General features: G+C 58.3%; 2 protein-coding genes across 2 annotated transcripts; one reads left to right on the forward strand and one right to left on the reverse strand.

Annotated features, from left to right (window-relative positions):
* Nucleotides 1-286: 286 nt before the first annotated feature.
* On the reverse strand, nt 287-7448 carry GPR142 (G protein-coupled receptor 142). Its single transcript, XM_068977526.1, has 5 exons — nt 7413-7448; nt 6313-6403; nt 2861-2980; nt 1988-2146; nt 287-1158 (listed from the first exon to the last, which is right to left on the reverse strand). Exons 1-5 carry the CDS (start codon nt 7446-7448, stop codon nt 287-289), a joined length of 1278 nt encoding a protein of 425 aa, XP_068833627.1.
* Nucleotides 7449-8114: 666 nt separating this feature from the next.
* BTBD17 (BTB domain containing 17) lies at nt 8115-12883 on the forward strand. Its single transcript, XM_068978538.1, has 3 exons — nt 8115-8199; nt 10077-10353; nt 11809-12883. The coding sequence occupies exons 1-3, from the start codon at nt 8115-8117 to the stop codon at nt 12881-12883; spliced, it is 1437 nt and encodes a 478-aa protein (XP_068834639.1).
* Nucleotides 12884-14403: the final 1520 nt, after the last annotated feature.

Below are 14403 nucleotides of genomic sequence, written 5' to 3' on the forward strand. Positions count from 1 at the left end.
TGCCAGCAGAAGCCAGAGAAGAAATTGACGCAGGGAATGAGAGGTGGGCTCCAGGAAGGGGCGGGATAGAAGCAATTCATATTCATCCATCTATCCATCTATTCATTCGTTCATTCAGCCCACCAACATTAATTTAGCTTCCTGGGGAGTCACCTCTGAAGCGAGAAACCACTCTCCCCACCCCCAGATTGCAATGGAGAGTGTTGATAAAGTTTGTGGGCACAAGCACAAAGACCCCAGTAATCCGAGCATGAGCCATCCCAAACTCCCTGCGTGGGCTCCTCCTCTACAATTCTGCCCCCCTGGGGAGTCCCAGAGGCTTCAGCATAGGCTCTGCCACCGTGCCCACTGACCGCGACCCCAGGGTGCAGGGCAGGTGGGTGTCCTGGAAGACCTCTCGGACAGTGGCCCGAAAAGTCTTGCTGACGAAACAGTAGAGGCCGAAGTTGACAACGGTGTTGAGCATAGCCACCATGTTGGCCACATCCAGGGCCAGGTGGACCCTCCAGTCACGGTAGACGGGGGCCACGTACAGGTGGTAGAGCATGACGGAGATGCGGGGTGCCCAGAGGAGGGCGAAGAGCGTGGTGACGCCCAGGAGGATGGCAGTGCTCTTGCCCACCTGGGGCCGCGGCCCGCTCTGGCCCCTCTGCTGCAGCCGGCGGACGATGGCCAGGTTGGCCACCAGGAAAACGCCACAAGGGATGAAATAGACAATGAGGACGTGAGCCCACTTGAGCACCTCGTCCAGCGTGCTGGGTGGGTCTGCGTCCCTCCACACGTCCAGCCACCAGTAGAAGGGGATGCCAGTGAGCAGCGCAGCACTGAGGACAGCAGCGACGGCCCGGCGGGCCCGGCCCGGGGACGAGGTGGCCCGGTGGTGCAGGGGGTGGCACAGGGCTCTGTGCCGGTCCACCGTGAGCAGGACGGCAATCCAGACCGAGGCGTGGTTGGCAGCAAACTCCAGGATGTTCGCTGTGCGCACCACGGCCTGGGGCACCTCTCGGGCCAGCACGGCTCCCTGCAGGAGGAAGCCCACGAACACGATGACCACCTGGGTGACGATGTCCGAGGCCGTGAGTGCCAGAAGGTAGTAGTAGGAGGGCTTCCGGGTCCTGGCGGCGAGGCGGGCCAGGGCCACTGTAGTCAGGAGATTGACTGACGGTCACCAAGGTTAGGGAGGGGAGGGGTCAGAGGTTAGAAGGGCTGCCTGATGTGCTTTCTCCTCGTCCCTCCCCACCTGCTGCTTCTTGCCTCTCTTTTCCTCTTTCAGGAACCTTCTGAAAGCTCACTTTGTTGGAAAGGTTAAGCAGATCAGCCTTGCCTTGTCCAGCCATGGCACCGCAGGCCACTGCCTTACCAGGCTACAGGCAGGGATGAGCCATTCCCTAATTCCACCCATCCTCTCCTGCATCCATACCACACCCCTGCTCTGCTCTCTGAATCCCCTGCTCTGCTCTCTGAATGCAGTGGATGGTGCAAGAAGCTGTCAGTGTGAGGCTCTGGGCTGTTCTGCACGGAGTTAGTCATTCTAGGAGATGCCCATTCCTGGGGGAAGAAGGGGGCTGTCTGCTCTGGTGAAAACTTGGGTTTAGCTATTGAGCATGCCAATCTTCTGCAGTGGCTCAGCGGTAAAGAGTCTGCCTGCAGCGCTGGAGATACAGGAGTTGTGTGTTCGACCCTTGGGTTGGGAAGATCCCCTGGAGGAGGAAATGGCAACCCACTCCAGGCTTCTTACCTGGAAGATCTCATGGACAAAGGAGCTTGGTGGGCTACGGTCCATGGGGTCACAAAGCATCAGACACAACAGCCACTGAGCACCCTCGCTTTTACTCCCCACTATGCTTGGCTCTGCAGTGACCACAAAGCAAGGGGAAGGAATCTACGATCCCGTGTCTCAGAGGTCAGCACGGAGGATTGACACCCATCGAAGGAGGACCCCAATTTCTGGATCAGCCCTGGACCCCAGACCCCACTCCCCACTCACCAGGCAGCCCCAGGCCCAGGAGGATGCTGTAGTAGATGACAGGGATGACTCCAGCCACACATGGCGATGCCGCAGGGCTCTCGGGCCAACGGCCTTCAAGCTCCCGGCTCAGCCCGCTGCTGTTGGGTGTGGGCAGCAGGGTCACCCGTAGCTGGGCAGCTAGGAAGCGCAGAATGGCAGGTTAGAACTTTTGGTCTCTTTCCAGCCTGGCCTGGAGCAGCCCCACCCTGACCTTGGCCCTGAGGTCTCTACTCACCCTGGCTCCATGCAGAGCCCCTAGTCAGGTCCAGCCAAACGCGATCCCAATGGCCATGTCCTCTCCACCCCAGCCCACCCCCTCAGGGGCCTGGCTCCACTATCAATGGGAAGAAGTGCTTGGTGGCCTTTCTTGCCATCTTAGAGATTATTTCTGAATCGCCTGGTTCCCAGGCAGCCTGAGTCAGACAGTCTGAACTGGGGCTTGAGCACTGTGTTCTTAAGGCATCCTGGGTGACTGATCCGGACCCACGGTAATCATGGCAACCACGCTGCTGTAGCAAACAGCTGCCTCCTCTTCAAGGAGAGATATGACCAAGTTCTCTCCTTTCTATCCCAAAGAGCATCTCTCTCTCTGTCTCCTAGTACCACTGGAGCTGGAAGGGCCCTGGTTTTCAGATAGGGAAACTGAGTCCAGGGGGCTCAGGTGTGACCTGCCTGCCATCACACGCATCTGGCTGGTGGCCGATATGGGATGAGGACTAAACATGCTCTCGTCCCTCCCCGCCTAGTCTACACTTTCAGATTTTAGGTTTCACCTTCCAGCTTTTGATTTTTTCCACTTCAAGCTCCCCATTCCCACCCCACCTCCAGATTCCTGGGTCTTAGTCGCCTTACCTGTCTCTTCTGCTGCCAGCCGCATGCTCCTGGGTCCTGGGTCACCCTGTGGCTTTTTCCGGGGGTGCCTGCAGCTCCCTCTCAGCTGTTTGCCTGACGATTCTTCCAGCAGCACTGAGTCTGTGATCAGTACAATCAGTACGTGTGAAGCGGCGGGTGGTGGGAGGAGGGAGGGGGAGGAGAGGGAGGAGGGGGAGGGTGGGGCCCGAGGCCCAGGGGGATGAGCCTGAACAGTCGATACTGTCTGGAGCAAAGCAGGATTACAAGGGAGCCTGGGAAGGGAAGGGGCGAGGCTGGAGGGCGGCCCTGGGAAGGGTCACACTGGCACTCTGGATGGCCTGCCCCGTGCTCCAAGGGCGCTGGGAACCGGCCTGGGCTCAGTCTGGCTATCAGAAACCCTGGGGGCGAGGACTCTGAAGAAAGGCAGATGGGTTCGAGGAGCTGACTCAGAGAGGAGTGAGGGGCAACCCGTGCCTGGGAGGGAGCGCCGAGGCTGCCCTGGGCGGGAAACGGATCTGGAGAGGAGCCCCTGGGCCAGGCTGGAAGGAATCGGTCGTGCAGTGGCTGCGGGTGGTGGGTCGAGAAGGAGGCTGGCTCGGGGTGGGGTGGGAGTGCTACTGGCCTGGAAGGATGGCAGGAAGCCATGCCCAGGGCTGGCCAGGACCCCCAGGAGGAGCCGGACCCAGCTGCCAGCTTCTCTGGGAAACCCAGACGCAGTGGCACCCCACAAGCCCTTGTTTTCCTAGCCCTAGTGAAATGGACAATTCCTTCAAGCAGTCACTAGCAAATAAACACCATCCGGCGTGGCTTGCAGTCCAGAGAGACTAGAATTTGAGCCTGGCCAGCTCTCCCATCCCACGTGGGGAAAAGTCACCAGCACAGCCCGCAGTGGGCGCCCGGGACAGTGTGCGGATTGAGTCTGGGGTGAGCTGAGGCCCAGCCTGGAATCGCCTCCCACGCTCACCCTCTGGGAATGCCGCAGAGCCCATCTCCAGGCTCCCTGAGTTAGACCTGAGTCCCTGGGACAGCAAGGAGATCAAACCAGTCCATCCTAAAGGAAATCAACCCTGAATATTCATTGAAGGACTGATGCTGAAGCTCCAAAACTTTGGCCATCTGGTGGGAAGAGCCGACTCGTTGAAAAAGACACTGATGCTGGGAAAGATTGAGGGCAAGAGGAGAAGGGGACGACGGAGGATGAGATGGTTGGATGGCATCACCGACTCAATGGACATGAGTTTGAGCAAACTCTGGGAGATGGTGAAGAACTGGGAAGACTGGAGTGCTGCAGTCGGTGGGGTTGCCAAGAGTTGGACACGACTTAGTGACTGAACAACAGCAAAGTTAAATCCCACTCTGGGGCTGGAAGTACCAGGATGCCCACCCCTAGCCTCACCTTCACACCCAGCCTCGGAACTCACAGAAGCCTTGCTGCTCCCTGGTGGCCAGGTCCTGGCACTGCATACCTCCAAGAGTCCACTGGCTTTGGTCAGAGGAGGCATAGTAGACACTCAGGTCCCTACACAGACTGTCCGGGACTCCAGCAACAGAGGGTGCAAATGGCACAGATAAGTCCCCAGGCTACCACCCTCCTGCACCAGGAGGCTGCGGGTGAGCAGGGGGCCACTTACAGCCAGGTGTAAGGGTCTCTGCCAACATCTCCTGAGGATCCACCCTATTCCCCAGGGGTCACCCTCCCAGCAGCCCCACAAACTAACTTGGGACACCTCAGTTTCACACGAGAGGGGACCGAAGCTCAGAGAAGTCCAGCAGGTAGGATGAGGCTAAGAGCATGTAAGTGGCAGCAGGCGGAATTTGAACTTGGCCTTGTCCCTCCTCCAGAGCCGTTTACTGATCACTCCCTCCCACCGGAAGAGCAGGTGCTCAGGTAGCGCAAGTCCACCTTGAGCTCAGGTTTTACCAGGAGGGGAAGTGGGTCAGGTAGATACACCCCTCGGATGCACAAGGCTCTCCAGCTGGGGGTGGGTGGGCAGCACGATGCAGGATGCTGAGGCTGGAAGGTGGGTGCCACCACAGGACAGCCTGGCTTCAGGCGAAGCTTTCCATATCATGTCAGTTACTTTGAGGAGCAATTCTTTCCTGTTTATCATTGCTGTGCCTCCCACCCCCAAACCTGAGTGGCCTGGAACCTAGATTCCTGATTCCTTGTTCCCCAATCTAAATGTTCCGGGATACCCTAGCTCAGGAAGTGAGACATCACAGGGGAGGCTGCAGCTGGGGCGGGGGGCGCTGGGAGCCCACCCCTCCATCCTCCCGAGTCCGCAGATTCCGAAACTCTGCATCCTGCCCCAAGCTTACTCTACCAACACTAGCGACTCCTTGCCTCGTGTGTGGCTACTGAAATAGCTTCCCAGAAGAGATAGTATGGGGCTGCGGAAAGAAAAGCAGAAAAGCAACATCTGAATCCAGGCTCAGCCCCTTCTGGGCCAGGAGACCTCAGACAAGCCCCTTGGGTCATAGGTACTCTTGTCTCAGGTGGGAAGTTACACTGGTCTCCAGGAATTGTTCCAGCTCAGACTTTCTCTTGAGGAATTAAGGAGCTTCCAGATGCACAGGGCAAGATAAAACTGTCTCTGACCTTCCATCTGCAAGACTGGGTAGGGTGGACGCCCCGCTTCCTCTCTCCAGCTCCAAGACTCTCAAGCACACCACAAGCACACAAACACAGGCATGTATACTTCCACACCACCACACACACACACACACACACAAACACATGTGTGCATACTTACAGACCACACACACACACACACACGCTTGCACACCTACAAACACACGCATGCATACACTTCAGAAACCCTCAGACTAAGAAAATGAAAACAGAAAATGCATATTCCTGGAAATTCAGCTTTTTTGTTTGTTTTTTAAAATTTATTTGGCTGCCCTAGATCTTAGTTTTGGCATACGAACTCTCAGTTGCAACATATGGGATCTAATTCCCTGACCAGGGATCGAACCCAGGCTCTCTTCACTGGGAGCTTGGAGTCTTGGCCGCTGGACCACCAGGGCAGTCGCTGGAAAGTCAGTTTTTAGATCAGTAGAGGAGTTTCAGGGATGACAAGTTAGAACTAGAAGAGGCGAGGCCCCCCAGAGATGCGGAGTCAGAGGTGTCCCTCCTGAGTCTTCTGGGTAACCTGGGCCCTCCCCAATTCCTGCACACTTGAAATGCCATCCATCTAACTCTAGCCAGTAGAGCTTAGCTTGGGGGTGTACATGACCATCGTCAAGATACTAAGAAGACACAAGTGCCCTGGCTCCGAGGTGGAGGGTGGGAGATTCCAGCACAGGTGGGTCACACTTTTGAGTCTCAAGGAGACTTTCTAACTGAAAGACCATTTTCTGACTAGTGGGTTCTCTCAGCATCATTTTGTAAAACGTCATCAATGACATCCTATTGAACAGCACTGGGCCCGACCCTGCCCTCCCCTCACACTGAGGCTCTGTCTTGTTGGATTGGGTCAGGGAAGTGGTACAGCCCCCGGGAAGCACAGGCACACAGCCAGTGGGCAGGGGGTGGCGAATCTGGATGAAGGGAGCTGGGCATGAAGGTCAGGACAGCTGGGAGGGGTTTCCGCTGGGCCGGACAGCTGCGTCTCTGCCAACCCGGACGAAGCAGGTGCCAGACCTAATTCCAGCCCGCTCTGTGGCTCCAGAGAGGGGTGGGGGGTGGAGCTGTTGGGTTTCTCTGTGCCAGCCCGGGGCAGAGATCAATGCATTGAGCCGGTCCCTGGGATTCAGAGAGCAAGGGAGGGCGGGCTCTGACTCAGCCCCAGTGAAGGGCCCGGCCTCGGGAGAAAGGCTAAGCTGGATCTCCTGGGAGGACCCCCACCACACACACACACACACACCCGCCACACACACACACCATTTCAGTTTATCAACTTGGAAGGACTCCCTCCGGCGAGGATCTGGGCCAGGCCCTACCTGTTCCTGGGAAAGGTGAGGCCCCACCAGTGCCGCCCACCCATCCCCCTGGGCTCCAGACCCCACCCTCTTCTCTCTATCCCTTTGTCCTTAGAAGAGCTCGCCCCTGCACTAACCCGGCTGACACTGTCACCTAGCTGTCTGCCTCAGTGTCTCCAACCATCAGGGTGGGTCCTGGCTCCGCTGTGTGTCTCCTTGCAGCTTTTATTATTATTATTTTGACTGCACCTCTCTTAGTTGCAGCAAGCCAGATCTTAATTGCCTGACCAGAGATGGAACCCGGCCCCCCTGCCTTGGGAGCATGGAGTCTTAACCCCTGGACCATCAGGGAAGCCCCCTCCGAGGAACTTTGAGATGGGAAAAATTACAGTAGGAAGTTGGACAGAAGCTGGTAAGAGAAACCTTCCAAGGAGATGAACCAAGAGACCTGAGACCACTTGAGAAGGTGAATTAGAGGAAGAAGGTGCCAGGGCAGCTCCTGGTCAGACGGTGGGTGGGATGCCTGTGGGGGACCAGCCTCAAGCACGGCTCTGGGTGGGGGTGCTCAGCAGGGGTGCCCAGCATGGGGTGCAGCTGCTCTATGCCCGGCCCCACCATCCTAGCTCACCTTGACCTGGGGGGGTGTGATGGCCACAGCCCCCATGTCCCTAAGGCCCATCAACCTCCTCAGAGCACGCCAGGAACCTTCTTCAACGAAGGACATGCAAATGACATCAGCTACCCCACGGGACCCTACTTAGAGCCCTATCCTCTTTTCTGGAGAGCTAGCCCACCCCAACACGGGAGGGGGAGGGGTGGGGCCTGGGCCGCGGCCTCCTCCTCTTCCAGGCGCTTCCTTTGCAGTCCTTGGCTCACCATAGTGCTCCAGCCGTGATGCTGCCAAGTGTACTCTGTGCCAGGGTGGGGGGTCAGGGGAGGCGGCTGGGGACCCTCTGGGCTGGTGGCTGCCTCTGGTTCTGGAGCCCTTTGCCTGCCCTTTGGAGAGCCTTCGACTACCCAGGAGAGGAGTGACTAGCTGTGCCGGGTGGTAGGAGACGTGGGGGAAGCTGCCGGATCTGGTCCCCTCAGGGGCCCAAGAGCAGCACAATAGCGCCTGGGGCGGCCGCTCTCTGGCTCAACTGGTTGCCTGGGTAACAGCTGGGGCCAGTTTCCACCAATCCAAGGCAGAGGCTGGGTGGGGGGAGGGAAGCCAGCCGGGCAAGGGGGGCGGCCATCCCCTTGGGCTGGATCCTATATAAGGAGGAGGGATGTGCACGGAGTGGTCTGGGCTCCGCTGTTCCTCCTGTGGGCTTGCGGGCAGGGTGCAAAGATGTGCAGGCTGGGCTCTGCCAAGCCTGGGTCCTGGGCCAGCTTCTGGGCCATGCTGACCTTGGTGGGCCTGGTCACTCATGCAGGTGAGTGGGCAGTGGGCAGGGAGAAGGGGCAGGACCTTCGGGCTCCAACTGCCCACAGCCAGGAGGGGGCGGTGTCCAGACGGCCGGGCCAGGCACAGTGTTGATTTGATCATGCAGCTCCGTGGAGGAGGGCAGCCGGCCTCCGAGGGCAGGAGGGCTGTGCAGGCAGGGGGCTTAACCACAGGAACACCCTTCCACTGTCCACTGTCCCTGGCAGCTGGGCCCAGGCTGGGGAGAGTGGGATCCATCAGCGTTTGGAGCCTTCACTGTGACAGCTTGGGGGATGGCGGGGCTGGAAAATAACCAGGGCTCCTCTCTCACCCTTTCTCCCTCTCTCTATCTGCCTGTCACTCATACACAGAGGCTCTGCTTTCCTGGGAGCCTCTTCAAGAGGCCACATGGGCCCTGGGACTGTGTGAGTGTGTGTGTGTGTGTGTGTGTGTGTGTGCGCGCGCGAGCGCGCACATACGCGCACTGGGAGAGTGAGGGTGCCCATCTGCTCCCCTCGACTCCTCAGTCCGTGCTCCACTTGGGGAAGCTGCTGGCAGTGCTTTCTGTCGCCGAGTCTTCCGTCCATGAGCACGTATCCCCATCTGACCCTCACGGTGTCCTGGAAACAGGGGAGGAAGGTCCCGCTTGGCTCGCCTGGAAGCAGGAGGACGCCAGTCCCCAGGCGCAGGTGCCTCGAAAGTCCCGTCCAGGACCCGCTCACTCTGTGCTTTCTCAGGTCCCCCAGGAGGCCAGTGTAGACCCCTGCCTCCCAGATCAGGACCACCCCCCCTCAGGCTGCAGCCCCCTCCCCTGCTCCGCCCCCTCACCTCCCACTCAGAACGTGGGCAGATCCCCTCCACCTTCCTAGCACCAAGCCCAGCCTCTCCCAGAGCCTCGGGTGGGCTCCTTATCACTTCCTCAGGGAGCCTGTCTCTGATTCCTGCACCTACAGGAGCCGCCACCCCACTCCCGTCACCTCCCTTAGTGGTCACAGCCTAAAACCAGAGTGCTTATTTGTGTATTTATTGCCTAAGAAGCTAAGTTGTGCTTTTATGAGTGTAAGGAGCTGGTTTGTTTTGTTCACTGTGCTGGTCTGAGCTCCCAGGGGAGTGTCTGGCTTATTGTAAGTGCTCAATAGATTATTTGCTGGGGAATGCGCTGCTTTGGGCCAGCTTTTCTCTTCCAAAGGGTAAGGTGGGCAATTCTTCAGGAAGCAAGGGGGTGGGGACCAAGAGGCTCCTCAGTCCTCGCCTAGGGGTCTGGCATCATGGAGATCAGCTCTAGATATTAATTTTTTTTTTTTTTTTGGATGTGTTAGGTCTCTGTCGCTGTGTGTGCTTTTCTCTAGTTGCAACAAGCAGGGGCTCCTCTTCTTCGAAGCGCGCGGGCTTCTCACTGCAGTGGCTTCTCTTGTTGCAGACCTCGGGCTCAGTAGTTCAGCTCCCCGGCTCCAGAGCACAGACTCAATAGTCGTGGAGCACAGGTTTAGTTGCTCTGTGGCACGTGGGATCTTCCCGGATCAGGGATCAAACTTATGTCTCCTGCATGGGGAGGCGGATTTTTACCACAGAGTCACCAGGGAAATCCAGCTCTGGACGTTTTGTCCCATTCTGATTCATGACCTCTCCCTGCCGGGCATCTGCCCCCCCACCCCTTCCAAGAGCATCTTCTCAGGGTCTGCTCAGGTTCACGAATTTCCCCATCTAAGATGTGCCTGTCTGCACATACATGCATCCACGCACTTCACAGGAACAAACGGGAGCACACAGCCTCCCCAGGCTTCCCCTACCCTCTGCCCACATCCAACCACAGGCACCTCCAGCTGGTCTGTCTGCAACCCCAGAAGGCTGCCCCCTCAGGCTGCTTTGTGTTCCTTCCTGCTGCAGCTCAGAAAACTGATGTCGGTGGGGAGTCAGCAGGCACCTCCATCAACCACTCCCAGATGCTGCTCCAGCGCCTGCAGGAACTGCTGCGGCAGGGCAATGCCAGCGATGTGGTGCTGCGGGTGCAGGCCATGGGCACCGACGAGGTCCGAGTCTTCCATGCCCACCGCCTGCTGCTGGGACTGCACAGTGAGCAGTTCCGGGAGCTGCTGAGTAATCAGAGCGAGGTGGTGTTGCAGGAGTCCCGGGACTGTGCTGCCGTCTTTGACAAGTTCATCAGGTGGGGAAGGATCACGGGGAAGATGTCACCCCTTTCCATGTCCCTGGCTTCTCCACTCACAGGGTGATGGAAGCCCTGGCTCTTAGCCCTGCCCCTTCCCTGGATGGCATTAGGATGACCATGCAACCACCTCCCTCTTCCCTCTTTGCACCAGCTTCTTGCAAAATGCAGCATGACTCCCCTGCCTGAAAGCTCTGAGTGGTCTGAAGTTAGTTACCAAATACTCTCAAAGCTGTTTCCAAACCTGGCCTTGAGAGCTTTTAAAGACTAGACTTCTGGGCCCCACCCTGAATCCCAAGCTTCATACCTAGGGCTGGGCCAAACAGTTTCTTCTTTTAATGTCTCTGTGTGGTTTAGCTGTCTGGCCAGGTTTTGAGCCACAGGGCTAGGGGGCTGCTTCCTGGTAGCGTGCTGCACAGGGACACTGCCCACACTCTAGTCTGAGAAAGTGACCCTGCTTTAATAGCTTAGACAAGATGGCTGCAGAATATTGGCGATTTCTTCAAACTTCCAGGCAACAAAAAGAGAGAGAGCACAGGAGAAAAGCATCTTTCCTCTACCCCCTAACTGGGAAAGATGGAAGGAAGGAGGAAAAGGGCACGACAAAGGATGAGATAGTTGGATGGGATCACTGACTCAACGGATAAGAGTTTGAACAAGCTCCAGGAGATGGTGAAGGACAGGGAAGCCTGGTGTGCTGAGTCTATGGGGTCGCAAAGAGTTGGACAGGACTGACAGACTGAACGATAATCTCTACCCTAGTCAGGTCTATTTAACCAGGCTTTCCCCCAATACCAGTCTGTGCCTTTGTGGACATCTCATTAGCTAGAATTTAGTCATGAGATTTAAGGGATTCTAGGAAACATCTTTTGTTCCCAGAGGCAAACAGCGAAGTTCAATGGTTTGCCCACACTCATAGCAAGTAACTGGCAGAATATGAATCCGAACCCACACTGTAAACCGGGTGAAGATAGGAGCTACATCTTTCTCGTCCCAGCACAGAGCTCAACCACTCAGTGGACACTCAATCTAGGAATCACTGACGCGCTCTGACAGCTAAGTCCTGTCTGACTCTTTGCGACCCCATGGGCTGTAGCCCACCGGGCTCATGTGTCTATGGTATTTCCCAGGCAAGAATACTGGAGGAGGTTGCCATTTCCTCCTCCAGGGGATCTTCCTGACCCAGGGACAGAACCTGCATCTCCTGCATTGGCAGGCAGATGCTTCACCACTGAGCCACCTGTGCTCAATAAATGCTTGCTTATTCCCACGTCCCACGAGAAACCGGAAAGACGAGGAGGTGAAGTAGGATGCGAGTGGAAAGGTCCTTCTGTTGGCTTCCTTAATGACGATGCTGTCGCCCAACGCCGGGTACCCTTGGGACTCAGGAGGCAGTGCTGGGTAGGGTAACCGTGGCCACCCTGACCGCGCTCCATCTCTGCGCCTCTCTGGCAGGTACCTCTACTGCGGTGAGCTGACCGTGCTGCTGGCGCAGGCCATCCCCCTGCACCAGCTGGCCACCAAGTATCGCGTGGCCGCCTTGCAGCGGGGCGTGGCCGACTACATGCGCGCGCACCTGGCGGGCGGCGCGGGCCCGGCGGTGGGCTGGTACCACTACGCAGTGAGCACCGGGGACGAGGCCCTGCGCCAGAGCTGCCTGCAGTTCCTGGCCTGGAACCTGTCGGCCGTGGCGGGGAGCACCGAGTGGGGCGCCGTGAGCCCCGAGCTGCTGGCGCACCTGCTGCCGCGCTCGGACCTCGTGCTGCAGGATGAGCTGGAGCTCTTCCAGGCGCTGGAGGCCTGGCTGGGCCGCGCGCGGCCGCCACCGGCCGTGGCCGAGCGCGCGCTGCGCGCCATCCGTTATCCCATGATTCCTCCGGCGCAGCTGTTCCAGCTGCAGGCGCGCTCGGCCGCCCTGGCACGCCATGGCCCGGCGGTGGCCGACCTGCTCCTTCAGGCCTACCAGTTCCACGCCGCCTCGCCGCTGCACTATGCCAAGTTTTTCGACATCAATGGCAGCGCCTTCCTGCCCCGCAACTACCTCGCGCCCGCCTGGGGCACCCCATGGGTCATCAACAACCCAGCCCGCGACGATCGCAGCACCAGCTTCCAGACGCAGCTGGGCCCAAGCGGCCACGACTCGGGCCGCCGGGTCACCTGGAACGTGCTCTTCTCGCCACGCTGGCTGCCGGTAAGCTTACGGCCCGTCTACGCGGACGCCACGGGCACCGCGCTGCCCCTCGCACGCCCCGAGGACGGCCGGCCGCGGCTGGTGGTCACGCCGGCCAGCAGCGGCGGTGACGCGGCGGGCGTGAGCTTCCAGAAGACCGTACTGGTGGGGGCGCGCCACCACGGCCGCCTGCTGGTCCGCCATGCATACAGCTTCCACCAGAGCAGCGAGGAGGCCGGCGACTTCCTAGCGCACGCCGACCTGCAGCGGCGCAACTCAGAGTACCTGGTGGAGAACGCCCTGCATCTCCACCTCATTGTCAAGCCCGTCTATCACACCCTCATCCGGACCCCCAAGTAGCCAAGTGGGCCGGGTTGGGGAGCTCAGCATCCCTGATGCCTCTGGATCAGCAAAGTAGAGGTGTCTATCCTGGCCTGCTGGGTGACCAGGCGCTGGCGGCCTTAGAGCTGGGTGGTAGACCAGGTGCCTGGTTTCAGGAGCTGCTTTCACACTGACTTGAACATGAGGTTCTTGGTGTTGTGTATATCTGTGCTCAGCTGTGTTTCAGTCTTTGCCACCTCAGGTACTGTAGCCGGGCGAGCTCCTCTGCCCATGGAACTTTTCAGGCAAGAATACTGGAAGGGGATGCCATTTCCTCCTGCAGAGGATCTTCCCAACCCAGGAATTGAACCCATGTCTCTTGCATCTCCTGCATTAGCAAGTGGATTCTTTATCACCAGCACTACGTGGGAAGCCAGTGCTCTTGGTAGAATAAGCCAGTGCTCGGAGCAGCAAGGCGGTGATTAAACCACCCAGTTCTGGGGGTAAAAACAGTCCAAGGAGGGCTCCACAGGGCAGAGACTTCCCATCGTTGATTAGCTTTTCCCCAAGGGCCCCCGTCCCCACAGGGGACAGGGCAGGTAAAAGCATCGCGATGGCCAGGTGCACCTTGGGGGAGCTTTCTCACCTGAAACTGAGGGGCTCAGCTGAGCAATTTCTGAGCCCTGACTTCCTGGGGTGGGAGGGGTAAGCACAACCCTAAGTCTCTGACCTCTCCTGGGAGGAGGTCTGGGCAGAGACCTCAGAGTCTGGAGGAAAACCGCTTTCCCCCAGGAGTTTGTTGACTTGTGCTCTCCAACCAGCAGGAGAGGAAGAGGGTGTGGTGGGAAGAGGGGACTTGGGTTGAATCTTAACCAGTGATGTGCTCAGTTGCTCAGGCGTGTCTGGCTCTTTGCAGCCCCATGGACTAGAGCCCGCCAGTCCTTTACCCATGCGATTCTTCAGGCAAGAATCCTGAAGTGGGTTGCCATTTCTTCCTCCAGGGGGTCTTCCTGACCCAGGGATTGAACCCACGTCTCTTGCATCTCCTGCATTGCAGGCAGGTTCTTTACCATTAGCACCACCCGGGCAGGGAAGCCCAGTCTGTCAGGACACCCCACCTTTCAAACAAGGTCTAGTTTCCGGAACAACCAACAAAACTCTAATGGGATTTTTATTGTTAAAAAGGAATTGGGCAGGGGGAACGTGGAAGCGACTGCTAAGTAATATTAGATTCCTTCCCAGGCCCCAACCACAGTAAGGGAAATGCCCGTCGGGCCGTTCCCCAACCATCCGGCATGCCCTTATCCCAGATGTGGGCCCAGAAGCCCTAATCCCACTCACAGTCCCTCCTTGCTCCACCCCCACCCCACATTCTTCAGGCCAAGCCTGGCTGCAGATCTTAAGAGTTTCAGCAACAGGAGTCTCTGCCCAGGGAGCCCTGGGATCCAGGGCTGGGAAGCAGGGAGCCCTGCCATCCAGGCCATGCCTCCTGGGCTCCGCTCCCCTTCCTGGTGGCACTGAAGGCACGGAAGTGTGGGGGTCAGGCACCCCCATGATTC

The sequence above is a fragment of the Capricornis sumatraensis genome, chromosome 8, assembly GCF_032405125.1.
Source record: "Capricornis sumatraensis isolate serow.1 chromosome 8, serow.2, whole genome shotgun sequence".
NCBI classification, from domain to species: Eukaryota; Metazoa; Chordata; class Mammalia; order Artiodactyla; family Bovidae; genus Capricornis; species Capricornis sumatraensis.

Excerpts from the sequence above, each read along its gene's own strand:
- GPR142 (XM_068977526.1), bottom strand. The coding sequence starts at position 7,448 with ATGGGGGCTGTGGCCATCACACCCCCCCAGGTCAAG. Across the intron at positions 2,147-2,860 it reads GCTGGCAGCAGAAGAGACAG|CTGCCCAGCTACGGGTGACC; the intron begins GTAAGGCGACTA and ends TGCGCTTCCTAG. Across the intron at positions 1,159-1,987 it reads CCTGGGCCTGGGGCTGCCTG|TCAATCTCCTGACTACAGTG; the intron begins GTGAGTGGGGAG and ends GGTGACCGTCAG.
- BTBD17 (XM_068978538.1), top strand. The coding sequence starts at position 8,115 with ATGTGCAGGCTGGGCTCTGCCAAGCCTGGGTCCTGGGCCAGCTTCTGG. Across the intron at positions 8,200-10,076 it reads GGGCCTGGTCACTCATGCAG|CTCAGAAAACTGATGTCGGT; the intron begins GTGAGTGGGCAG and ends TTCCTGCTGCAG. Across the intron at positions 10,354-11,808 it reads GTCTTTGACAAGTTCATCAG|GTACCTCTACTGCGGTGAGC; the intron begins GTGGGGAAGGAT and ends CCTCTCTGGCAG.